The sequence below is a fragment of the Ahaetulla prasina genome, chromosome 2, assembly GCF_028640845.1.
Source record: "Ahaetulla prasina isolate Xishuangbanna chromosome 2, ASM2864084v1, whole genome shotgun sequence".
Taxonomy (NCBI): Eukaryota; Metazoa; Chordata; class Lepidosauria; order Squamata; family Colubridae; genus Ahaetulla; species Ahaetulla prasina.
This window is the reverse complement of record NC_080540.1, coordinates 121,177,947-121,204,947: the sequence shown is the minus strand read 5'-3', so window position 1 is coordinate 121,204,947 and position 27,001 is coordinate 121,177,947. Positions and strand designations below refer to the sequence as shown.

General features: G+C 36.1%; 1 protein-coding gene across 5 annotated transcripts in view; it reads left to right on the top strand.

The window, feature by feature from the left end:
- PIK3R6 (phosphoinositide-3-kinase regulatory subunit 6) overlaps window positions 1-26,586 on the top strand; it is a 39,973-nt gene extending 13,387 nt beyond the window's left edge. For 2 of the 5 annotated variants that reach the window (XM_058166182.1, XM_058166181.1), the window contains exons 2-21: window positions 2-131; window positions 906-989; window positions 1,269-1,382; window positions 3,294-3,385; window positions 5,160-5,228; window positions 6,038-6,170; window positions 6,557-6,626; window positions 7,247-7,430; window positions 11,466-11,613; window positions 12,185-12,274; window positions 13,714-14,167; window positions 17,609-17,708; window positions 17,822-17,923; window positions 18,397-18,507; window positions 18,601-18,691; window positions 19,109-19,179; window positions 19,905-19,995; window positions 20,858-20,919; window positions 22,330-22,442; window positions 23,387-26,586. In XM_058166182.1, the coding sequence (XP_058022165.1) occupies window positions 119-131; window positions 906-989; window positions 1,269-1,382; window positions 3,294-3,385; window positions 5,160-5,228; window positions 6,038-6,170; window positions 6,557-6,626; window positions 7,247-7,430; window positions 11,466-11,613; window positions 12,185-12,274; window positions 13,714-14,167; window positions 17,609-17,708; window positions 17,822-17,923; window positions 18,397-18,507; window positions 18,601-18,691; window positions 19,109-19,179; window positions 19,905-19,995; window positions 20,858-20,919; window positions 22,330-22,442; window positions 23,387-23,549 (2,355 nt within the window). In that variant the 5' untranslated portion in view covers window positions 2-118 and the 3' untranslated portion in view covers window positions 23,550-26,586. The remainder of the gene's footprint in view (window position 1; window positions 132-905; window positions 990-1,268; window positions 1,383-3,293; window positions 3,386-5,159; window positions 5,229-6,037; window positions 6,171-6,556; window positions 6,627-7,246; window positions 7,431-11,465; window positions 11,614-12,184; window positions 12,275-13,713; window positions 14,168-17,608; window positions 17,709-17,821; window positions 17,924-18,396; window positions 18,508-18,600; window positions 18,692-19,108; window positions 19,180-19,904; window positions 19,996-20,857; window positions 20,920-22,329; window positions 22,443-23,386) is intronic. The other 3 variants (XM_058166186.1, XM_058166183.1, XM_058166187.1) reach the window with 2 other exon arrangements.
- Window positions 26,587-27,001: the final 415 nt, after the last annotated feature.

The window sequence follows — 27,001 nt, the reverse complement described above, 5'->3', positions numbered from 1 at the left end:
GAAGCAGTAGAGGAGCTGAGGCCATGCTGAGTGAAACTGAGTCCTCCGTTCATCTAGCTCTCCAAAAAGCCTGGGTACAATTAAACTTGCAATCAACTCCTTTAAACACTGTCCAGATATGGAAAACCCAGGTTTGTGCTTTGCATTAAAGCGTGAGATACTAATTAGGAAGCATGAAATGGTTTCATTTTTCTTTTGCTATCCCTTCCCTGTTGAAAAAAAAAAAAGAAAATATACAAGAAGGTCAGGTCTCTCTACTTCCTCCCCTGCAGAGGTTCCAAGCTAGCAGGCTATTAACTCTATTCCCAGCCTCAATTGTTGATTCCATCACAAGAGCTAGCTATGCTCATTAAACACACGGAACACCCAAAGAAAGAATCTAAGGGTGCCTTGAAATTAAGCATTATTTATACTTAAAGACTTCATGAGAAAATTACTATAGGCTTGATTAAGTTCACTTATTATAAAAAAGGAATATTGTTGTAATTTTCTTTCCTCTCTATGGAATGGCTGATAGTAATTTCTGATGGGTTGTTTAAATAAAAACAAAATATCAGAGGTGGGTTGTTTTATTTTTACAAATTGAATTGTTTACACATGGTACCCTTCACGTTTTGTTTGTAAATAGTATCCAGGACTAAGTGTGTATGGAAAATACTGCTAAAAATAAACATGGATATTTTGATTTTGTAAAGAAATCCATGCTCTACAATATCGATCTACTAGTCGTAACTGGTGCTGCTTATATCTCAAATAGGAGCTAACAACACTAGTGGTGTATAACTAGGATTTTGCCTTTGATGATGGGGTTATGTAAATGTAAACTTACATAAATTTGTATGAAACTAAAAAATTAGAAATCATTGAACCTGTTTCCTCATGTTGATTTCTTTGTTTGTTTTAAGAGGTTGAGTCAGACTTTCTCCGAAGTGTGCATGCCCTTCTTCGGGAACTTGATGGCCATCATCCAGCCTTCCAAAGTGAGAGAGGTAAGATCATTACAGATAACCAGCCTTCCAAGAGATTGGTTGTTGTGTGTTTACACTTCCATTCTGTCAAGCAGGGGAAATCAGGAAGTCCAGGCAGTTCAAATGAATAGAAAGGTCTATAGCAAAATTAAACTCTCTTCAAGAATCTGAACCATTAACTAATTTATGAACTAATAAAGGGAATTAGTGGTAGATAAGAGCCAATGGAATTCAAAGTGGGCTGGACCTTGTGGGCATGAAGGGACTCGAGACTGAAGACACATTTGACCCCTCCCTCAGGCTCGGCTTGGTCATCTCCTACATGTTCTGCCTACATAATCTGGAGGAAGGAAAGCTTGACTGTCCATGCTTGGATGTCATTCACTTGGAATTTGTTTCTGGATACCTTACTTGGTGAGATACTTCTCAAAAGATGAAGTTGATCTGATCCTAGAGGACAAATCTCTGCCCTTTAAATTCTTCCTTATTACCAGTAAAACTACAGAGGAGAAGCTCATTTCAAAGAGCATGTTTTGTAAAGAAGAAATTTCCATCTGTTATCTCTAGTTGAGAGATTTCAGGCAGCAAAATAGCAGAAAAAGCTTTGCCTAAAGAAAAGAAACTGCCAAATGGCTGGGTAGAACTTTGATCAAATTCATTGTGTGGCTTCCCAATTGGTTTGGCTTAATGTATGCTAGGAATAATTAACCCACATAGGCTAGGTCAGGGGTCGGCAACCTTAAACACTCAAAGAGCCACAAAGGTCCTAATTGGAAGCCCTCTGTTCAATTCTGGAGCTGATCGGAAGTCCGGTTCCCCACCATAGAGTCTCCTCCTAGCATGGCGTCCTTTTTCCTCTACCTGTCCTAACTGAAAGCCCTATCAATTGGGGAGCTGACCGGCAACAAGGAGCCACGGCAGAGGGATGAAAGAGCCACATGTGGCTCCAGAGCCGTGGGTTGCTGACCCCTGGGCTAGATTCACACAACATGGTTAAGTGGATTACAAGCATGCCATTTAGGTTGAAAGTTTAACCTAAACTTAGAGTTAACCCACTCTGCTTATCACCCACCCAGAAATGAAAGTGTAGAGGAAAACAGGGCTTCTCTGTGAAGTAATTCACTTTATTATTTTCATCTCATAGCCAAATAGGGCAGAAAAAAAGACACAAGGATAGCTAAGTTTCCATCCACTATGCTTCTGATTCCAATTGGGCCTTGAGGAATTTCTTCCCAGGTCTTTCAGAGGAAAGTTTAAAAAAGCAGTAAGTGACAATCTCATTACTTTGTTTGAAGATAGCCACTCTTCATCTTTGGACATCAGTTCACATTGGTGATATATTTGCCTGGATTAGTTATGTTGTGTGAAGATAATTGCAACAGAATATTAAAGACAGATTATGGTGGGTTCCAACCAGTGTCAATATCCATTTCTCTTAGCTTTTTTTAGCTTGTGCTATCTGGCCATTTGTATGACAGGATTAGTGCTGTTCCACAGCATAACAAATGCTGTATTGTTAACCTGAAGTACTGAATAAATTAAGGCAATGTAATGTCCCAAAGGTACTTTTCAAAGGCAACTGGACTTTCGTAGGTTTTTTTTTTAATGTTTCACTTCTCATCCAAGAAGCTTCTTCAGTTTTCCAGTTCTTAGATGAGAAGTGAAACATTTTTAAGGAAAAAATCAAGCAAGTCTGGTTGCCTTTTGAAAAGCACTGTTGGGACCTGAATGATTGAGAATCTTTATAGACAAAAGGCAAGGTAAGTGCTTTTGTTCAGATTTTTTTTTAATGTAATACTACAGCTTTTTAAAAACATCTTGGAAGCAAATTCCTATCCTAGGTGGAAATGAATACCTCAGTTTTAAGGACTGGAAAGAATTATTAATATGTTTATTTATTTATTTATTTATTCACAACATCATATAAAAAGGATTATATAGTATATAAACATATATATGAGTAAATATTAGGAGGTATAAGCATCAATATATATATAGGAAGAAGAAAAGAAAAACAATAGGACAGGAACGGTAGGCACGTTTGTGCGCTTATGCACGCCCCTTATGGTCCTTTTAGGAATGAGGTGAGGTCAATAGTAGATCGTTTTTGGTTAAAGCTTAATTGTATTTAAAACTAATGATCACACTCACACACTTACCTGTAAAACATACTGAAAGACACCTATATCCTGAGAGCTTTTCCTGAACATATTGCAATCCAGCCTTCCCTCTCCTTCCCTCTCCTATGAATTCCATTCTTTTATATACTATATCCTTGGATTAGTAAATGAAACATTAATAGATACTTTGATTTTGATCTCACAGGGATGCTGAGATGGACCTTGCACAAGAAAATCGACCGGAATCCCCAAAATGGAATCCTCTGGATTAAAATTTTGGTGAAAGAACTTGAAAGAGTAAGAAATGAGAACTACCATGAGTAATAGTAAATGTGTTGGATTAGGACCATGGAGACTTAGGTCAAGCCCACCTTCAGCCATGGAAACTCAGTGGGTGGCTTTGTTACTCAGTCTCTTTCTTGTAATCCAACCTGCTTTAGCAGGTGGTTATTTTTTTTAAATTAAATAAACTGAGATACCAATGTAAAACTCGTTAATCTCCTGAAGAAAAAGTTGAATGTAAATCTAACAATCAAGTAAATAGGCAAGTGACCTTACTTATGTTTGGGGGTAGTCTTATTAACCCAGACAGACTTGCTCATGAATATAAAACTATGTTTTATGGTCAACCCTTACTCTTCTGGATTTAGAACGAATGAAATTGGCTTTCTCTCAGGGACTTGGGCATCATAGCCTGAGAGAGATGTTAGTAATGCTGCCTTTTCTTGCAGCTGACACATAGGGATATTTTCTCTGGAGTCCTTGGTGCTCTCTGAGCTTGGTGTTTTTCTTGTGCAGACGTTTCATTAGCAAATTAGGTTACATCATCAGTGCAATTTATTGTTAGCTAGAGCAGAAGTGAACAACTCTTGGGCTGGGAACACATGCAGCCATTCTTCTAAAATTGCACTGCTGAAATTCAGTTACAAATTGTGAAAATTCAGTCCACAGAATGTTTTTCGATCCATTATTCTAAAAAGAAATGACAAAAGGGTCTATCCTAAATCAGACTGAGCAAATTTGTCTTACTTTTCAAAATCTCACAATAATTAAGGGGACAAACATTTTGGTCCTACCTTTTTGTGGGTGCAGAGTTCCTAAAAATATTAAGTAGCCCTTGGTTAAAAAAAAGAAGAGAAAAGAAAAGGATGTCTGCATTGCTCTAGATTAAAGTCTCACCTATTCCTTTCTTGAAAGAAGCAAAACAAGACATGCTGCTTACCAAATCCCAGTGTAAAAGCAATTTTGCACTCTTTCAAGGTCAAGAATTCATAGCATCAACATCTAATTTGCAGGTCCATTTTCTTTCCAATTGCTTTATCTCAGTTTATCACACCTACCATGACCTCTGCAGGTTAACTGGAGATTGATATTTCTTAATTTGTCTCTTCTGTCTTGCTGCTTTTACTACTTTTCATTCCTAGCCCTTAATTTTGAGAGTAAAGGATCATCTGGCTAGAGACAGATAATATCAATATTGTTTCCCCAAAATTCTGGCAGGCTCATTTGAATATACATTCATTTCACAGTTCCTACTGAAAGTAAATCTTCAGTGTTTTTGTAAAAATTCAAAATGGAATGTCAGTGGAAAAAATACATTAAGAGCAGCTCTGTCTTTGGCATAGTAGTATCATTAAAAAAAAACCTTTTGTTTGCAGTAAATCCTTTCATATGTTTTATGATTTAAAAAACTTTTGTCTTAGTTTTCTAGGACCAGTTTTCTCAAATACTAATATTATTCTCCTTTGGATGTGGGATATATGCCTAGCTCCTTCAAACTTCCGTTTAAATTACACATTCCTATAGCTTTCAGCCCTTCACCACCTTTTTTTTAGAACGTATCAGAATAAGGAAGAGACTAGTTATTAAACAGCAAAGCACGAGAGGTGGGGAGGTCTCAGATTTTCCTACAGTGGTTGTTATGTATTCTTTCAGAAGCATTGCTGCTGCACTGCTCTAGCTGGCTGCCTACCTGTCTTCTGTGATTTTATTTTGGAAAACTTTGCCTCTCTTTTTTAGAAAACAATTCAACATTTAGAATATATTTAACATAACTATCTGCTTTTTCCAGGCAGAAAGATGTAATCATCAAAAGCACATCATCCCTCTGGTTCACACACTGATGTATACGCTGATCAAAGTAAGAACCTTATTTCTTCAGGACTGGGATTAGTGCTGATATCAGGCATTAATTTTGGCACTGAAACTCCATACCCATTTCAAAGAGAGGAACTTGTAAAGAATAGTTTGCTATGTATATGCTATGCTCATTATTAAGAAGAGATATAATCTGATGTTGTGGTTAAGGTATCCGGTTAGAAACTGGGAGACTGGGAGTTCTAGTCCTGTGCAGCAGAAATTCTTACACCTCTGAGAATTAAATGTGTTCCTTTTGAAGGATCCGTAACTTTGGGCCACTCACTGTCAGCCCTAGGAAGAAGACAATGGCAAACCACTCTCAAAAAACTGTGCCAAGTAAACTGCCGGAATTTGTCCGGGCAGTCTCCAGTAGTCAACACTGATTCAAAGGCACATTTGTGTGCATACACACAGATTAAGAATGCAGGGACTCTGATCTTAGGACAGGAAGCAGAGCTTTGTCAAGGTGCAATGGATACTTTCATAATCTGCTTGCCTTGACAGATACAGATAATAGGATGCAGTGTATTTATGAATGGTCATGCTGGCCCCTACTGTGTACTGCATTGTTTATTATATCAATGGGAAAAGAAAACAAACAATAACACTGATTCTGTGATGGTATTTATATTATCAGCAATGTAGACTACTTATAAATGGGGATTCTATAACCCTACCATAACCCCACAATCTGCTTTCTACTCATGTTTAACGTAACTAGTACTAGCAGAAATTCTTACACCTCAGAATTAAATGTGTTTCATATGAAGAAACTTCTGTTTGGGCATTTACTGGAGTTTTTTTTTCCAGGTGCCTTGCTTATCTGATGATCTGTATGAGAGGGTCTATGATTTCTTCAAGAAGTTGCTTACTTTGCCCAAGCCTTTCTGCACTATTGGTTTGGATTATGCTTGCCAACTGAAACTAGAACGAGCAATCCCAGGTAGGCAAGTTTTATTTATTTTAGTTTGTTGTATTTGTTATGATATAATGGCTATTTATTAACAAATACGTAAAATTAGCATCAAAAGGAAAAGGGATCAGAAAATATGGGAGAATTACGATGGACTATTCTCTGTACATGCAGTGATGCATGGACCTCTCCCCAAGAATGCTTCATGAATAATGCAGGAATATTATACTATAAAAGGCTTATCTGTAAGCATATTTCATGCTTTTGTTAAGACTGCTTTGAAATTATTCACTGTTCAAGCTGTCCAGTAGCTTATGGTGGCGGTTTTGAGCATTATTCCCTTAACCGATTATTAGACTCAAAATCAGACCATGGACATTTGCATTTTGATTGCTGTATATGTGTTTATTCACTAGGGATATTATACCAAAGGAAAGTCTCTGCAGAACAAGGTCTCAAAAATGACTCATTCCCTTATCAGGATAAGTGAGTATGCCACTTCCCATGTCCCTTTTGTGCCTATATCTATCCTAAATTTAGGACTTTGTACCAGTGAATTCAAAAGTATATGAAAACTATGGCTGCTCTATGGTCATCTGGCTGAAAGAAGTTTTCCAAGTTGTTTATTGCCAGGTTTTTAAGTATGCTTGTACGTGTGTGATGTTACATGTTTGTTGCAGAAGAACATCAGTTTGACTCCTTAAGATACCTTCTGTTTGATTTCTATTTAAGTTAAGCTTTGTTAAATTGTAGATTTATGTAAATAAATAGATTTATGAGTTTTCTTTATGTAAATAAATAGATTTATTATTTTTCTTTCAGGGTTATTTTTCCTTATGGTGCTATCTTGTTGAAAAGCTTGTTGTTATTAAATTTGTGATAAAACGTCCATTGTTAGAGCAAAAGATCAAGTGTCTACACCAAGATGAAATCATTAATACTGAAGGGACATTAACATTACTGAATCGGGAATATTGTGGATTTAAGCATGGAACTGATTGTTTACAGAGCCCTTTAGTTTCCCATGTAGACTCTTGGATTCACTTTCATATCTACAGCTAATAAGTTCTGCTTATGTAATATATATTAACTCTTCATTCCCTTAGGATTTTCATGTTTGTTGATCCAGATTTGCTCTCTGGGGCTGTATGCCAAGCACTAGTTGATGAAATCAAGGCTGCTCAAATGTTCCAGTGTGCCAGGTCCTGCATGATCTATGTGATAGCACATGCCTTCCAAACAGGCCTGAAGGAACATTGTGATATGAGGAACTTGCATGAAGCATTTCAGGTATTGTGACGAAACAAGGAAGTTTTGGTTTTGCAGATTAATGATTGGTTAAATGAATGAAGTAACTACAACTCCTTAAAATAACATTTTCACTCTAAATAGTATAGAATAGATGGAGATTTTTAACTTCCTTCTTTCTCAGAATGCTGCATCAAGATCAGCTTTCATTTTCAGTTCATAAATAGATACATGTGTACCGCTCAAGGTTGCCCAAGAAAGACACAGAAATTCCCTTATCTTCTTGGACATCAATTCACATAATTTTCAACAGGCTGCGAACTGTTGAAGTTGAAATCTAACACACCTGGAAGCTTTCTGCTTTTTAAAAAAAAAGAAATGTATTGGAACACAGGAATAAAAGACTGCATTTCTTTTTCTTAAGGTTAAAAAAAGTTGTAGTGGGAAATAGTAACAAAGCCAGTAATCCTACAGATAAAAGACTAATTCTTGGAAATGTGCTTGTTTTCCTGCAACTATTTAGCCTAAGTAGAAGCTTTGTTGGTATTTAGCCACCAATCTGATAAATATACTGTACTCTAGATTTCTTGAAGCTAAACTTCACAGTAATAAAAATGAGCTGCATTGCAAAAAGTTTAGGTTGTCTTCTTCCCTGCGAACATTTTGTAAAATAAGCATTTTTATAACTTCAAATATACCTTATTTCCCTTCTTCCTTTCCAGTATTCTTCCCCTTTTAACCATTTTATCTTGGTGTCTCCAAAATTCCACTTCTTAATAATTTTCTCCCTTCATCTTCATCTTCTTCATCATCATCTTCTTCTTCTTCTTCTTTTATTTTTATATTTATTGTATCTTTTCTCCTGAATCCTTTCTCTAACTTTTGAATCTATTACTTGCCTAATTCTCCGCAAGCTTTTACTTAATCTTTTTCCATTTCCTTCTCTTCCCTTTGATTGATTCTTTTTGGGGGAATATTCCTCCCTATCCATTCTTTTTTTGCCACTGTAAATCCCAGTATAATCATCTAACTTTTTACATTCAATTCCTTTTCTTTCAATATTATTTTCTTGCTTCTTATTTATATTATCTTTTCTGACTTTCTATTGCCCTTTAATGATTCACGCATGTTTTTAAGCATCACAATTAATTCCTCACACATCCAAGATTCCATATTGTCAATTTAAAAAATTATTGATATTTTAACTTGTATTTAATTAAGATTTAAGTCCATATAGTCTCTTTTTTATTTCTAGATAATATCCAGTTCAAATGTTTATCCAATCCACTCCAATTTAAAGCATTGTTGTTTTTCACCTCCTTTAAAAATTGAGACCAGGCAGTTTAAAACAAAACAAATATTTCTTAAAGTTTCTCACAGTTCTTTCAGTGGTCAAGGTCACTGCTGTTATTCAATTTTCAGGCCAGTCATTGTAGTGCTTTCTTTCCACTAGCTGTCTCCTCTCTCCAATCCACAATTCTCAGAACAACTAAGTATCAAGCTTGCAAAAGTATTTTAAATCCACATAGAAAATACTTTCTCTCAAATTTCTTTTCCTTTTATTGTTTTTAATTTCTCCAAATTCAGTTTTAAATCCAGTTGTAAAACTTCCTTTCCTGGGCTTTGAGATTTTGACCTCCTCTTTGTTTTTCCATCAAATGTCAAAACTGTCAAAGATATTTCAAATCCTAATTAAAAAGTTCTTTCCCTCTGATTTCTTTTTCTTGTATTAATTTTAATTTCTCCAAATCCAATTTTAAATCCAAATATAAAGTTTTCTTTTTTGGGCTTTAGTACTTTATCTTCCTCTTTGTTCTCCTCCCTCCATTAAAATTCCCAAGTGCCAATTAACCGCTCATTTCCTCACTGAGACTTTTAACTTTAAAAAACTTTTAAAGTTTTTTTTTAAATTCCTTTTTTACCTGTGAGTGGGCCAATCACTCACCCAGTATCAGTACTCCATTCAGGCACTGTTTCTGCACAAAATCTTATTCCAATTGCCCCAGCTTCAAAGCGGTCGTTTTTAATGCCCCCCCCCCCACCGGTTCGAAGAGCTGCCTCCGACCTTTTGAGGAACTTGCCTGTTCCTCTTGGTCATCCGAGGTGCCTCTCCTTCTTCACCGTCCCTACAGGATAATTCTGGTCTGAAGACCCCCCCACCCCAACAGTGGTTTGTCTGGCTGGATTTTTGCGGGGCTCATCGGAGCCCGCTATTTTCCAGCCAGTCTCACTGTAACACTTCCAGTTCCTCAACTACAGATTGTCCTTCATGCGACTTTAGTTTTTTTTAAATCCATCACCTCTTTCCACATTTGGGGAAATATTGCTTTCTATTTCAGATGGTGTCCCCATTTCCAGAGATCATATGGGTTTTGAATTCAGTATCTCTATAACTTTTGTCATCCTCCAAACACAACATTGGTGTTTGTGGGGCATATAAATTAGTACCTTCTGGATTATTTGGGGCAGGGAGAACCAGTTTCATCAGTAACAGACCATGATAATCGCAAAATGACGTGTGTAATGATATTATCACACAAATGCAGTAATTATGTACTTGCATCACAATAGTTGCATGACTCATAGTATTTCCATGATGTCAACACTCATTAGCCATTTTTGTCCTGCATACACCCATATACAAAATGTTCTCACTAAAATAATTCATTTGGCAACTGGGAAAAGCTCTCTGCCCCATCCTAAACTCTTCAACCAACAAATCAAATCTTTTTACAAATCAAAATCTTCCTGTAATTTGGAATCAGGAGTTTTAAGTGCCCTCTGAGTCTCACTATTCTGTGCCATTATCTGAATTAAAGTAACCCTGAAAAATGATTTTCCATCCTCTGCTTAACCACATCCAAAGAGGGAAATTGGTTTATCTGTTGAACTGATTTTTCGGTTAGGAAATATTTTATAGCATTCAATCAGGAATCTGACTTTCTCTAAGTTATATCCATACTTATGTGCCTTGTGCACCTAAGTATGGAACAATGTGAAACAATGAATAAGGATTTTTTATCCATCTTCTGTGTAATATCCTTTCAGGTATTTGAAGAATGCTATTTATGGCCCTCAAGCTTTTTTCCCCAATGCTAAACGTATTTACCTTTATCCATAGGAATTAGTTTCTAGTCCTTTGAACATTCTAATTACCCTTCTCTGAACTTGTTCTAGTTTCTCTGAATCCTTCTTAAAGTGTGATGCCCAGAATTGGATGATAAGTGGGAAGGGGTCTGACTAAAGCAGACAAAATTGGAATAATCATTTTCCATGATTTGTAAATTGTATTTCTAGGGATGCAGAATAAAATTTCATTTGCCATTTTGGCAACTACATCACATTGCCAATTCATATTTAACTTCCAATCCACTGTTATTTAATCTCTATTTACTTTTATTGGATTATCCTTGCCAAACTGCCAAACTAATATTATTATGAAGTGTTGATCATAACAAAATTCCATTTAGGATTGTTCATATTAATGACATTGAAAACTGATTGGTTATATCATTAGTGCATCTGAAAATCTCCTAAATGCTTGTATTCAGTGATGTAATCATCAAAAATGGACCTGTCCCTTTAAACCCCCTTCAGATTTTGTTTGAAATAGGCTTCTGTCTTTAATGCCAATAACAACTATGAAACATCAACATTACTTAGGAGTAAGTTCTATTAAAATGAGTGGAAATTAATTTTGAAAAAAATGTGGATAGGATTTGCATTTCAACAAGCCGTAATTAAAACAAGGAGCTGTTTATTACTTAACATGAGTAGACAAAGAGAAGCTTATAAAATATGCAGACATTGTTAACCCTAGTTAAAAAAAATATTTTTTTTCATCAGCATATCAAATTACTTCCAGAAATATATCAGTTGTATCAGGTATTCCATATTTGCACTTTCCTGGTGAAAAAAAGTTTTCCACTTAAACAAAACTGAGTATTATGACAGTAAAGTAGATCTATCTAAACATCTGCTTATTTGGTGATTGAATAAAGCTGAATTCATTTTGCAAGCCACGAATTTCATTCTAGGGAGTTTGTAAAACCTAATTAGATCTTTGCCCTTTGATAGGCAAAACCCTTAGATGAGATTGAACATTGTTTCCAAGAAGTGATGGCAGCAACTGAACATGCAGTTGAAGAAATGAATTTGGAATGTAGTCAATATGTTGAGGCCCTTGAGAACATCTACAGCACATTGCTGAGTTCTTCAGACAGAAGTAAGTGCAGCATTTTGGAATTTGGAAAAAGTTCTTGGTCCCTGGAGATTTGAGAACTTGTGTTACCTTCTCCTGTATGCTTTATTTCTCCCAGTAAGTGCAGCAGGATGAATATATCCAATCTGTTCCTTATATGGAGCTTTACAATCCTTGGCAGGAAAAAACAATGTCAAAATCAGTCCCATAAGAACTGTATTAGGTTTTTTTAAAAAAATAAAAAGAAAGCTAAACCAACAAAATGCCAATAACAACTGGGTACAAGTGGTAATAAGGGACGAGTATGTATATCCCCAAATCTGAGTTTTTCTCTCCCTCTTTAAAAATGTTGTGACTTGTAAAGTAGCTACTCATCTAACATTTAATCTGATTTTTCTGTGTAATTTTTCTACATTAGAGAACTAAATGTGAGGTTCCATAATCCAATGCAGAACAAACACCAGCCCTTCCAACATTCTCACAGACTAATTTTCACATGTCTCTGATCTCTTTCTAATATTTCATCTATGTTTCTTGACTCGCCAAAACTTAACCTGAAGTGATATATAAACAGCAAGATTTTTATATTTTACAGGGGTGAAGTCTTCAGTAGACAGAAGGTCAGACATCCCTTTGCCCAACCCTAAAATCAGCTTCCACCTATGGACTGATGAAGACCAACTTTGTAAGTATCTGAATTCTGACTTGGGTTATGGAACTATAGCTAACTGGCAGCAAAGTAAAACTGTTTGTGGTGGAATCCCGCTAATCTCTTGTAGTGTCTTTTAGACTCAGCCAACTATCATTGCATTGATATAAAGATTGTGATAAAAGGCTTTATATTATCTCAGTGATGGCTGGGTGATGTTAGGAAGCCTAAGTCATTGCAGGTGGAGGGTGTGGGTAAGGGATGACCACAATCTCACTACCGGGTAGTAGTGCTTAAGAGGGCTTCTTTAGTGCTTAAGGTGATACATGAACAAGGAAGCTCTGGATCAGGAAGTTATTTAATTGAAGGATGCTTTGGATGCAAATGTCCATGGAGATTCTCAGTCCTCCAGGTCATGGTTTTCTCAAAGGTGCTTTTTCAAAGACAACTGGACTTTGTTTTGCCTTGAAGATGTTTTGCTTTTCATCCAAGAAGCTTCTGAATCAGGACTGAAGAAGTTTCTTGGATGAGAAGCAAAATAACTTCAAGGAAAAAACAAAATTCAGTTGCCTTTTGAAAAAGTACCTTTGGGACTTTGGATGCAAATAAGTTATGTAACAGGAAAAGAAACAACAAACAAATAAATAATGGCAGATAGCATTCCATGTCAATAGTTGGGACACAAAGAAAGCTTTTCTAAGATTGGGTGGTACAGCATGAAAAGGATTGATAGATTTCTGAATATTTCACTTCCTCCATGAGTTAGAACAGTGGTTTAGATGTCATGTGAATGCTGCTTAGGTAATATATTGTATGAAAATGAATAAATAGAATAAAAGCAATGCATTAAAAATAGCAGCATTTTAAGTGCACATTTGAAATCATTGTGAGGGGTAGTCGGATTCAGCGTGTTTTATTCTGCTATATTTTTTGTGTGCTCTTTATCATTTAATGGTGTTACAACATGCAATCGTGTATAAAAACAGCTCATCAATTTTTTTAAAAAATGAATAAATATTTGAAAACCTGCCGCATTTAAAAGAACAAAATTAAAAAATAAAAGCAAACCTTTTAAACCCATGAATATGACTTAATTACAACTAAAAGTGTATATACAATGGCTGTTTTTATTTGGAATACAATCACTTCTCATCAGAATTAGTATCTCATTTTCATTATCTTTCAAACATTTACCATGGCTATTATTCGTCCCTCAGATATACTGCAACAACCCAAAAGATAGGGTTTTTTCCCCAGCAGACTATTTTTAAGCTCTAATCTTCTCAAGGAATAAGATATTAAGGCTTTTTGTGGCAGCATGCCCATTATTTTATGTTCAGCTATATTACCTTTATTAACCAAAGCTTCAGGCTAAGAATGTGAATAAAATATTTATTTTGCACAAGAAGCCATTGTGTACTGGCTTCAAGCTTGTGAAGGTTTTCCCAAAATCTCACACTATTTCCTCATTTTAGGGAAAGAGCTGGTGCAGTTTCTCCGTTCACCGAGTCAGTGTGGTGAACAGGATTCTCTCAGTCCAGGACTGGATGGCTTTGAATTTCAAGATCTGGTGCCAGACTATGACTGCTGTGAACAGATACGTTTCTCTGTGCTCTCCAATGACAGTGGGATTGAGCGGGACTTGCCCCTTCTGGTTGATGACATGCCAACTTCCTGCAATGCTGAGACTGAGCATTCTAGACTCCAGAGAAAGGGTTGCATGAAGAAAAAATATGCAGATAGTGTAGCTTTGCTTCAAAATAATTGCAGTGGCCAAGGTGCAAAGCAGACTGGGAAACTGCACCGGAAGTCTGGTGGTAGTACCATGGAACCAATAGTTAAAGTGAAAAAACTGCATACAGCTCGTGTCTTGGTGCTGGGTGATGACAGGGTACTGGGACGCCTTGCCCAAGCCTATCACTCTCTGAGGTCAGTATTGCATAATGCAGATATTTTCTCCTCAGGTGACAACCAGGTAGCAACTAGGGTACTATGTAAACCAGAGGTGGGGAACCATGGCCCCTTTATGACTCGGGGACTTCAACTACCAGAATTCCTCCTGAGCATGGTTCAGGAATTCTGGGAGTTGAAGTTCCCAAGTCATAAAGGGGCCAAAGTTCCCCACCCCCTGAGGTAAACTATATTCCCATAGCATATCAGATACAGTTTAACTGTAACCATAATTAAAACACTCATCTAGAGCACTTGCTACCAGTGAGATGGCAAACAATGACTGCCTTTCTCTTTTGTTATTATTCCAGCTATCTTTCTATGGCTGCTAGCCAACTCTTCCTGGCTTGCTTTTCAATTTTTTATAAGATGTAACTAAAGCCTGCATCGCCAGGTTGGGAATGAATTTATGGCATATGAGATAGGGGAGGCTTATCTATAGCCATTTGTCTGAAATGGTGTAGGGTTTCCTGCCTGGGCAGGGGGTTGGACTAGAAGACCTCCAAGGTCCCTTCCAACTCTGATATTATTATTATATATCTTTTTTATTTTATTTTATTGTTTTTGTTTTCAAAATTGAACTCTTGCATGTGCACAAGCAATGGAAATAACAAACTAGAAACATTTGCAGAAACAATTATGCTTTGTAATCTGATATCATTTTGCCAGTGGCCTCACATTAACTAACCATTAGCATCTTAGTTAACCACTAAAAGGCCATGGTTTTATATTCAGGCAGCATTCAACCATAGCATACTATTTTTTACTGCTTCACAAAAGGAAATTATTACTATTTCCTAATTACTAAACTGCTTTTTTTCAAACTGATGTATTTTTTTTTCATTAGCACATTTAAACTGAAGGAGTAGTAAATGGGCTTTTTCTACAACTTTAGTGACATACATACATACATACATACATACATACATACATACATACATACATGAGTTATCCCAGCAAGCTTTAAATTATGAAGTACAATAACAGCAGTAATAATAAAGTGTTTTAGGTGCTGGCCTAGAAACCAGGAGACTGTGAGTTCTAGTCCTGCCTTAGGCAAAAAAGCCAGCTGGGTGACTTTGGGGCAGTCACCCTCTCTCAGCCCAGCCCACCTCACAGGACTGTTGTTGAGAGGAAAATAGGTAGAAGGAAAAAAGTATTTGGTATATTCACCACCTTGTGTTACTTACAAAGTGACAAACAAGTCCCTAACATGAGGAATGACACCAGACCCACACTCACGAGGTCCACACAGGATGTCACCACCGCACATCCACCCAGAAAGCAGACCCAAACCCACACTGATCATGAAGCACGACCAAGGACCAGAAGCCAGACCGCAACTGCAACATTAGCCATTTCAAACCCCTCCAATCCATACATGCAGCAGACTGACACCCACTATGAAGATGTAGCACCACCACAAAGCCAAACAACAGCTATGCAGCTCACCAGCTCAAATCCCCCTGCAACACAGACTAAACTGAGCACAACCAAGCCCCCATCCAAACAGGACACACCCCCAGCCAATCAGAGCACAAAAAAACCCCCATCCAATCAGAGCACAGCCAAGCTCCCACCCAATCAGTTCAAACCCCCACTAGCAGTTAAAAGGAAGAAACAGCTGCGATCACACATTGCTCCCAGAAGCACGAAGCTGAAGCCTGAAGATGACGAATGAGACTTCGTCGAAACGTCGCCAAGACACTTCCAATTTTACACGGGAGAAAACCCGAACAACCAAAGACCTACATATATATATGCCCTTTCAACTCCAGCAGAAGAAAAATGTGATGTGGAAACAATAAAGTCATATTACCCATATTTTGTTCTGCAAGATTAATGCTACATGATAATGTAACTTGTTCCAATTCATTATAATTCATCCTAACAAGTCTGAGGACATAATATTCCTCAAGTGATTAGTACTTAAAGGGAGAAAGTTTACAATGGAATTGCAGTATCTCATTGTAGTGGATGAAACCTTTTAACATGCTGTAGAATGTAGGTTGCAACGGTGAAATCTGGCTGGATCTATCCGGCTCACGTGAACTGGTAGCGACAGTGATAAGAGGATGTCATTGTGTCCTGTTTTTGGCCCTCTGCTCATGCGCAGAAGGCTCTGCGTATGCGCAGAAGAGGTGCACATGCTCCTATTCCTGAACCAGTAGTGAAAGTAAGTGGATTTCACCGCTGATAGTTTGTATTGATCAATTGTCACATTATGCTAGCAGTAGAAGATCATATGAGGCTTGGCAACATGAGTGCTTGGGATTTCACCCCTACACCTTCTATAAAAAGGTGTAGGGAAGACACAAGAAAGCGGCAGCCGCAAACTGAGAAATAATGAATGAATTTGCTTTTTTAAGAGAATGATATAGATTCTTATATACCAACTTCATAACTCAAAAGGATAAAGTCAAATCTCCCTTTGGTTAATGCTCAACACTTGATAACTTAATAGACATGTTGTTTTGCCCTTTTCCAAGATACTTCCTGTCTTCCCAGTTTAGTCAACATGATCTCTCTTGATGGTGTCCAATTCAAATATTTAGTCTGACCCTGCTTAGCTATTTCAAATACTTAAGTACTTTCAGAGTACTATAGCACATTAATACATCTTCCAATATTTTCTCAATCAGAACACACACACACACAAAGATAATATAATGTAGCTCAGGATTGAATTGAGGAGTCTTTGGTGCTCTATGAGCTTGGTTATTTGGTTGCTGACATTTCATTATCTGACTAGGCCAGGATAGCTCAGGCTATTAAGAAGCCTGTTATTAGAACACAGCAGCCTGCAATTACTGCAGGTTCAAGCCCTGCCCAAGGTTGACTCAGCCTTCCATCCTTTATAAGGTAGGTAAAATGAGGACCCAGATTGTTGGGGGGGCAATAAGTTGACTTTGTAAAAAATATACAAATAGAATGAGACTATTGCCTTATACACTGTAAGCCGCCCTGAGTCTTCGGAGAAGGGCGGGATATAAATGTAAACAAAAAAAACCACAAAACCATGGATCAGTGGTAGTGAGTATGGGGTTTGCCATTTATATAACCACCACCTTCATGTATCTCAGTGTTCAACTGTAGAGTCCTTAGTGCTGTCCAAGTTTGGTTGTTTGAATGCAGACATTTCATTACCCAACTAGGCTACATCCCCAATGCTAGTGAGTGTGGGATTTGCTCCCCATTTATATAACCAAACCTTCACCAAATCTCAGCCTCACCAATACTGGCAGGCCAAACTTTTATATATAACTAGGGAGGAAAAACCTCACACACATTAACACTGATTGTGTTATATAGTTGGGTAACAAGCAGGCAAATCACCAGCTCAGAGTGTGCATGCCAGAGAGGAAGAGATCAGTTGTTACTGAAGAAGCCTCATCAGACCTTATTTTTCCCCATGTCCAGGAAGCGAGAAAGCAGGCGGGTGTTTCTTACACAAAGGCTAAAAGTACATTTTTATTATGTGCCTCTTGTTGAAGAGCAATCAACCTCTTCCCTTATTGAGGTGAGTGATTTACAACTAGTAGTAGAAGAGGAGGAAGTCCTTCATTTTTTGCAATTGGATCTTGTCTGTGCAGTATTGAGTAAAACCTGCATCTCTTTTGTCTGCCAAAACAGGGAGAGCCATGTGAGTTGGCTGCCTATCTTGGAAGAGCTGATCCGTGGTACGAGAGCAATATTAATTCCCTCTGTTACACGATTCCAAAGCTGGCCACCATGGTAGGAGAGAAGCCCTTCCTTCTGTATGTGTAGAAACAGCTATGAGATTTTCTGACCCATTCTTAAGATAGCAGAAGAAACCAGCAATATTTCCATCATGAAGTTGCTTCTCATCATCCCTTAATCAGAATCCTCAACTTGTAATAGCCAACTTGATATGAGGGTTATGTATAATCCTGCTTTCATCCTATGTCGGTGAAAGGCCACTTTCTGTGTTTGGGGTCATAGCCCTCCCATTAACTGTCTTTTATATTTCATAAAGGTGTGGTTATCGTTGTTGGTGTAATAATGGGGGAAGAAAGAAATATATTACTTTCTAGTATTTTAGATGAGAGTCTCTATGTGATTCGGTTAATCACATAATAAAATAAGAATATTTTTCTTAACCATACTCCTATATTTACCAGCATGTGTGCTAGAAATAGCAGATATAAATGGCATAGATTGATGTAACCATTTTTGATTCCATGCAGCTTTCTTCACCAAGCAAATCCACACTCTCTGAATTGTTCATTATTGATGTGATTGCATATTATGTGCGTCTGGGCTTACAGCCAGTTTTCTTCCAAGTCTATGCAGTGAAGGTCAGTAGTCTTGAAGGATGAAAATACTTATTATGAGTTTAAACAAAAATGATTACATTTCACCCACTGAGGAAGGATTCTCTTGTCTTTTAGATATTTTTTAATAATGCTGCCTTGGAGCCAGTTGAGGATATTTTCCTCACTGAGTTAAGAATAAACTTTGAAGAGTTCAACGCTTCCAAAGGTCAGTATTTCATTTCAAGATTTAATGCCTATTGCACTTTCAGTTTTATTCTCAAAACCTGTAATCGGTCTTCCCAGGCCAGTATGTTAAAATACTGTTCCTTTCATCTCAACCTAATGATCGTGTTGTAGTCTTTTATATTTAAAAATAACCTTAGACAAGCTGAGCCTATTTAATGTTTTCTCCTCTGATTACATCTGAAGCACAACTCTTTGGCTTTTTTCTGTCCTCAACAGTATTTAGATAAAAGTTCACATGCCATTACCCCGCCTCTCACATTAATTGCCCATTAAGTTCAGAACAAACAAACAAAAATTTCAAGTAGAAGAGCACTGTGTGTCTCAATATTTAGTCTGTAAATTAACTGGAAAATTATCATTGTCGTAATTGCTTGAAAGCGATGTCTTTTTCTGCTAGACAATTTACCAACAAAGAAGAAACCAACAATAGAATTTCCTGGTGCAGAACTTACATTATTATATAAAAAGGTAAGACACGTTATAAATTGTAGGTAAAAGTGGGAAACTATATAGATTTTTAGGAATTGGAATTAAGTTCCAGCAAAATATTTCACCTATATCAGTAACTTGAGTTCAAAATAGGAACTATTGAAAGTTATTCTTCAAATAAAGCAAGTTGACTAATTAGTTTATCTCACATTAGACTTAGAAGTTAGTTGAATGTAAATGTTTTTTGTTCTTCAACAATAATCATTAAGAAGAAAGCAGAGTAATTTCACTTATAGACTAGGACATTATAAAGAACTGAGAAGAGATATTAAACTAGGGTTATGCAAAGCATTCAGAAGAGACTGTTCACAAAGCACATTAGTACAAACAAAACCTTTTTAAAATATTAAAAGCGCTGCATTTTTCACAAATCTTTGAAAGCTGCTTGATTTTCTGCTGGTATGTGTGCATGTGGAAGCAACACTTCTGGGATCTCCAACAAAGTGAAGTGGCCATGGTTGCATGTGTAGCCAGACACAGTTTTTCAAACAGTCAGCTGGAGCTTGTGAAGAACGCTCCTGCTTTAATGCTTTGAAGAGAAGTGGTTTTTTGGTGCTGATGTGCTTTGTGAAGCACTGCTTTCAAACACTCTGCCCAGACCTATTCAACACGAGAGGAAAAGTGTCTGTCTATTGGATGGCTGAATAGCTCATTCATTTTATAAAGCATAAATGCAATAACCAGAGTAAAACATTTCTCTTTAGGTTTTCCTGAGTAACCGTGAAAAGGATGAGATACTTTCTTTGCGATCTACAGGCCTTGTTATAAAAACCATTCCTTCACATGAATTTGAAGGTAAAAGTTATGGTGGGTCAAGATGAGAGTATATGTGGTTTTATTTGTTGGTATGGTTTCTAGATGAGAGTTTTGCAATTTTGTAGAAATGCAAAACATGTATATTTCCCATTATTTCCATATTTGCCTGGTTGTTTAGAAATATAATATGTCCCCAAGGAATGGGGCAGAAAAAAACAAACTTGATCAGAGGAATAAACTGTTTACATATTATCATGGAAGGGGATGATGGAACCATCATATTCATTAAAAAAATAAAAATGGATAGAATTGGGTTATGATATACAGTAAAGATGTATCATCCAGTAATAAATAGGTGGCAATGAAATCCAGGCAAAACAGGCAGGAAAAATATTTCTATAGAATGTTTCCTAAATATTTTTATTTTTAAAAAATCCAGTGTTTGTCTTCCTTACTTAATATAAAAACTCACATCTATAAAAACAGTTCAAAGATGGATTATCTTCTTACTGTGTTCTCTACTGCATTTGTAATAAAATTTATGGTCACTTTCTTCATAGAATTATAGATAATAAACTGGGCTATAAAAACCCATTTTACACTTAGCCTCAAGTCCCAAAGGCAATGTTGCGTCACTTTATAATTTTATTTACTGACTTGATTTTTCTTCTTTCTGCTAGTTTTATCTTACTATGGTATGTTCAATTTGTATCATCTATTTTTAAAAATGTTTTTAATTTACTAGTACTATATACTGCCCAGAGAATTCTAGCTTTTGAATGATATAACAATAGAACAAAATAAACTAAATTAGGATATGGCTATTATTACTTCTAGACATGTGAAGGAGAGGTCAGGACAAGGTCAGTACTTATTAGTTCTTCATTTTTTTCCATTGTAGATCTAGTATGCTTGACTGTAAATATTGATGAAGTCATAAAAACCTCAGGACGAACATATTCTGTAAGTGGTACTATGATTTTTCTGGAATAGAAGCCATAATGCTAATAAATACTAGGGGAAAAGTTAGGGGAGAGGTTTCTAGATTAGTTTGGCAAATCAGGAATTTGCAAAACTATTTCAAAAGCAGTCTATTGTTAAATTGCTGTTTGTATTTGCTTGTTATTGGAGATATTGCTTGATCAGTTTTCAAAATTTCAGTTGGTTTAGTAATTTGTGCTTTTATTTTTTCCTTTTTTCATTGTTCTTAAAAAAATTAGACCTTCTCTTCAAGAGGTTAAAGTTTGTGCCTATTAAATGTTTTATATCAATAAAATTATTAAAGCAAAAAAGTCCCCTGCTCCCTTCTCACAATCGTCTATAGAATATATAGCAGATAATTTAAATATTATAGTATAAAATGCAGTTCTTCCAAGAGCAGTTCTTCCAAGAGTATTCAATGTATAGCTTTTGATTTAAAAAAAAATCTTACCAGGTTATATGCTATTGTTCAGAGAATATAACAAACTGTTTTGCTGAAGCTGTTATATAGGTAATGATAAAAAAGAAAAATTAGCTAAGAACTGTTTATTTAATATATTATTGAGTGATATAAAGCAAATAGTTTCATTAAACCTTTAACAAGGACTATTTCCAGTCAAACCTCAGAATATCTTGTATTTTCTGCAACATTAAAAAATCTGTTTTTAGGGAATGATGATGTTGCAGAAATGGTTAACCATCTTCTCTCTAAAGTCCTGGTTTAATAACCAATCATTTTACAACCATTCAAAATTATGACTGCCACTGAATGGGTGCTATGATTCATAAGACACCCCTGGCCTTCATAAATGACACTGCTCCTCCTCTGTGGTCATATGATAGCATGTTGTGCACTAGTCAACTTATGACTGGTTGTAGTGTTCTGCGATCAGATGACAGCAATTCACAATGTTTTAACATCCTTTCAAATGAACAGGTTCACTTAACAACCATGGCATTCACTTAATGACTGGAATAAAAAATTACTTCTGGTCAAGTGGGTGCCTTGACTTACGATCCAAATGACTTAAAATGGTATTCCTGGGCTCAATTATGACCATATGTCAAGGACTACCTTTGATGCTAGAGCTCCAATCCATTAATGGTTCCCTGAGCAAGACAATATTATTTTAAACTGAGGACATAATCATATTTTTTCTGTGTTACATCAGGTTATTTTTAATGAAGAACAGCTTTCTAAAACTGTATTTTTTGATGTCAAACATGATGCATACAGATTTCTGTGGTCCCAACACATGACTTATTTAGCTGTTTTGAGAAAATGCTTAAAAATGGAAGGCAATTCAATACACATCTTTATTTATTTGGCTATACAGTAGGTTTTGCTAAAGTCCAATTTTTATAATCAGAACATCTTTCATTTTCTTTCAGTTAATGACAAATACTATACGAATGCGCGACATCAGTCTCAGAAGTACAGAACAAAGATCTTTTACTGTGTTCCTTGACAAGGATTCCAGGCGAGCCTATAAGAATGTTATCAGGTAGCCTTTTTTAATGAGCAATAATTATTGATTCTTCTCGGTCAGTTTCTGAAGTATGAGAATGTACAGCAAATCACCCTAAAAAGCATTCTTATTTACTTTAAGCTTTCAAAATAATTAAAAATACTTTGGATATGTATGCTTAGCTGTTCTAATCAGATATTCTAGGCTGTTGATCATTACAGAAATTATCTCCATTGCAAGTACAGATAGTTCTCACTTACCAACTGCTTTGTTTAACAACCCTTTGAAGTTACAACAGTTGAAAGAAATCCAGCTTTGCATCCAAGTCTCACACTTACGCCCATCACAGCATCCCATGGCCATGAGATTGCCACTTGGACACTTCACCATTGGTGCACAATTATGTCTGTTGCAGTGTCTCATAGTCACATGATTTGCCAGAATTATAGAAAATATTAAAGTGAAATTGCAAGTCACAGTCATGTGATGCCTCACTTAACAAGCATGGTGATTTGCTTAATGCTTAAAGCAGAAATGAAGTCATAAGCCCGGCATGGTCACATGGCATTTTGCTTAGTGACTATAACACTTAGTGACATAATTGCAGGTCCCAATTTTAATCAGAAGGTGAGGCCTACCTCCATTAATGGGTATAAGACATCTTAACTCATCTTACATAACTACAGGTCAGTGTTGACAAGTGCCTTCCTATACCAAATTCACTAGGAAAAAAAATGAAAAAAATGTAGCTAACTTAGTATTCTAGCTAAGAGATATCTAATTTTTTCCTCAACTTCATCATCAAATATTACAAATTATAAATTATTGTGTTCTTAGAATAGATGGATTGCTAATTAAACAACGTTCCCCAATTTTTAAATATGGGCACTCACAAAGGGATTTTTGAAATTAGAACTATGCTTGTATCTTACATATTTAGTAATTGAAACTATATTGGGTTTTGTTGTTGTTTTTTGCAGTATTCAAGTGTTTCCCTGCCTAGAACCCAGCTACTGTTTGCAAAAATCAAGAACAAAACAGACCAACTTGCAAGAGGAAGAAGACGATGATATAGGACTGGCCAAATACTTACCTAAGTCTTTACTCTTACCCATCAATACTTTTGCAGGCATTATTCGATAAAGAAGCTGACAATCCCAACTTTTCAAAATCTTGTGTTGAGTTTCATTAGGAATTGTTCTAATGAAAGAGAGGTGTCAAGATGAAAAGAAACAAGTATTGTCAAAAGAACAAGACAGGTTTTTAGCAGTAGAAATTAGAAAATCCCATCCAATATAGGAACATTTTGTAGCATGTCAGGTGCAAGGAACCAGAACAATTCATGAATAAGCCAAAGCAGTTTATTTATTGTTGATCACCTGTTTACAAGAATCGTACCAGACTAACTGCATTCCCTTGAGAACCGGGGAATAAGGGCTTCACTAGTCTGGCCTTTGTCGCTTCCTGCCATAGACTAGACTGACATAGCGCTGTTGCACCTCTTTACTCCCCCCTCTCCTTTAACCAGCGATTCTACCACATTGCATGAGATAAAGGAAAGTGAGCTCTGATGCAAAAGAAAACAAGGTATGAAATCTTTAAGCTACTATACTGTGTTTTCTTTGAATACAGCATTTCTTTTTTTAGAAGATGAAGAAAGAATGGCTTTCATTTTATCATGTGTACGGTAAATGTAATTAGATTCCTTACACGGAGGCTTTAGTTAAATCTCAGTTGAGGCATGTTGTTGTAAATTTATCACAGATAAGATAAACTTGTTCTAAAAAAAACATAGATAGATAAGCTTTGTCCCAAAAGTAAGAATTTAGATTCAGTGCAATGTTTGCAATGTTTCTTTCATTAGAAAATAAGTGGAAGAATGTTAAACAAATGCGTGCACTTGTTAAACAAATGTGTGCATTATTATCATATAAGAGCCATGGTGGCGCAGTGGTTAGAATGCAATACTGCAGGCTATTTCTGCTGGCTGCTGGCTGCCTGCAATTTGGCAGTTCGATTCTCACTGACTCAAGATTGACTCAGCCTTCCATCCTTCTGAGGTCAGTAAAACGAGGACCCAGATTGTTGGGGAAAACATGCTGACACTGTAAACCGTTTAGAGAGAGCTGTAAAGCACTGTGAAGCAGTATATAAATCTAAGTGCTATTGCTATTGCTATAATGGTAGTCAAGGAAACAAGAAAAATTGTAAATTGTATAGTGACTGCCTTTATTTCTGACTGGCCCCTTTTGCTTATTTATGAGCTTGTATTGAATGTACATTCAATACATTTCCAAGAAGCTAGTTTTTATTTTGTCAAGTCTTGCATAGCATCTCTGCTTGCTTTGGCCATCTTGACCCCAATTGTCTCATATTGCAAGAAATCTAAAATATGTTACTTGAATGCTCTGTTGTTATTCATCCCTTTCTCACTTCATCCTAAAATAATATCTTTGTGACCTTCTATCCAATTGTTTTCTAACTTCATTGACATCTTTTTTCTGGCCCTGGAGTTACCTTAAGCCTATTCCACACTTAATCATGGGTCCCTTATGTTTGTTTGTTTTTAAAAACCATTTTATTCAGTTGTGAGGTAAGATACAAAATACAAAAGTAAATAGGAAGGCAGTGGGGGGTAGGAGAAGGGGGAAGAGAAGCTAGGGCTGGGAAAAAGAAAAAAAAAGCATTGAGTTCCACGTCCCTTTGTTGCAGTAAAATAAAGTATTAATAATCAAACCACAACTTTTTGCTTTTTCATAGTAATACAAATTAGCCATTTCTGTAAGCATCTATGGGTCCCTTGGTTTTGATCTTGTTTATGTCCTGTGATTTTCTCAGTCTCATTTCAGTCTCTTTTCCTTTGTGTTCCAGTCACATTCTTTGTCTATATAAATGTCTTAATATACAGATAAATATGTCCTTGAATCATCCCAGGTGAGTCCATGCAGTTTTCTTGGCAGTGTTACAAAATAGTTTGTCACTGCCTTCTTCAGGGTCTTACCTGCACCACCACATCTTTGCAGTTTTAGTCTACTCTGGAATTCCCTGACAACCCTCTTATCTAAAAACTGACAAGGCCAACTGCTTAGCTCTTAATATCAGCCAGCCTCGTGCCATCTACTTGTGATTTTATTGAGGTCTGTTACTATACAGATCTATTACACAAATTGTGATAATATATAAAACTCACTCTATTTTGCTGCCATGGTGATTTTGGGAGCTGTAATTTCATGAAATGCAGATAACCAAACCTGAATCAGGTTGCTGAAGAGTGCTTTGATTGTGAAGTCAACAGTAGGTGGCTATATACCTGAGGCACAGGTATGATAAATGAAGGGATCATTCCCATACATGATGAACAGGAGGACTAAATGATCAAATTTGAATAGAGTTCAGGAGTATTTTTCTGCCTCCTACAGTATTTTTAAAATATTGTTTTTCATTTTGCTTAGTGGCCCTCACTGGGTCTTCAGGATAGTTTAGGAAATACTACTACTGGTAAAATGAAATGGCAAAAATAAAAATTATAGTAAAGTATGAATATCACAAGGGAGAAAACAATCATTTTAGGGATATTACAAAAGTTTATCTGCTTTCTACAGCCACTGTTATTACACTTTTTATGTTCAAACCTGATTTAGCTATTGATGCACACTCTCCCTATATATAACATGAATAGTTTACATGAGAGAAACAGACTGCAAGTTTTACGCAGCATGATGTTCAGAGTTCTCAAAAGCAGCCTTTATATAGTTTCGTCTTTCTATAGTATGGTCATAGGGTTCCTTTCAATTGCGTAATCATTGTAAATAGACAAAGCCTGGAATATGGAAGGGATCACATTCAACAGAGCAATAATACAAATGTATTAGGTTGAGCAATGGCTGATGGAAAAACAGATAATATAAAACTAATATTTTCATGAGCTGCTGTGAAGATCAATCTCTTTTTAAGAAATAAAAGATAGAATTTTAAGCATATATTAAAGAGTTTCCTAAACATGGTGCTGCAGCTAAACGTTTACAACCCAAAAGTTATTAGATTATTTTGAATATTGAGTTATATCTGTATTAAAGAGATGTACATTGTGTAAATACATTATAAATTATTTGTATAGTTATAACATCTGCTGGAAAGTGGCAGTCTTTAATTTCATTAAATTACTTTTTAAAAAGTTTAACTATGTTTTTCCTGTCATTTTTCTTCCTTAGACAATTGGAAGTTATAAATTATTGCAGTATATAAACATAACTACCAGTGAATTGAGATATAAGGATCCAATATTGCTCCCAGAGTTATTAGAATTTGGAGGGAGGGAGGGAGGATCACATGGAGGAATCCTTCATTTAAGACAAAGTTGCAGAATCTTTAGCAAAACTAGTATTTTTTCACTTTATGAAAACTATGAAATATAGTTTTGTGGGACTTTTTTCTCTAAAGAATTCAGTAGTTACATTAATTCAAAATAAAAGTAAACTGTACTAGTGAATAAACATATCACTTCCATCAAAAATATTTGGGACCTTGGAATGTTGACAGGATTGCAAGACATTTTCATTCTAAAATAGGAACTGTGATTTTAAAGATGAGCTTTT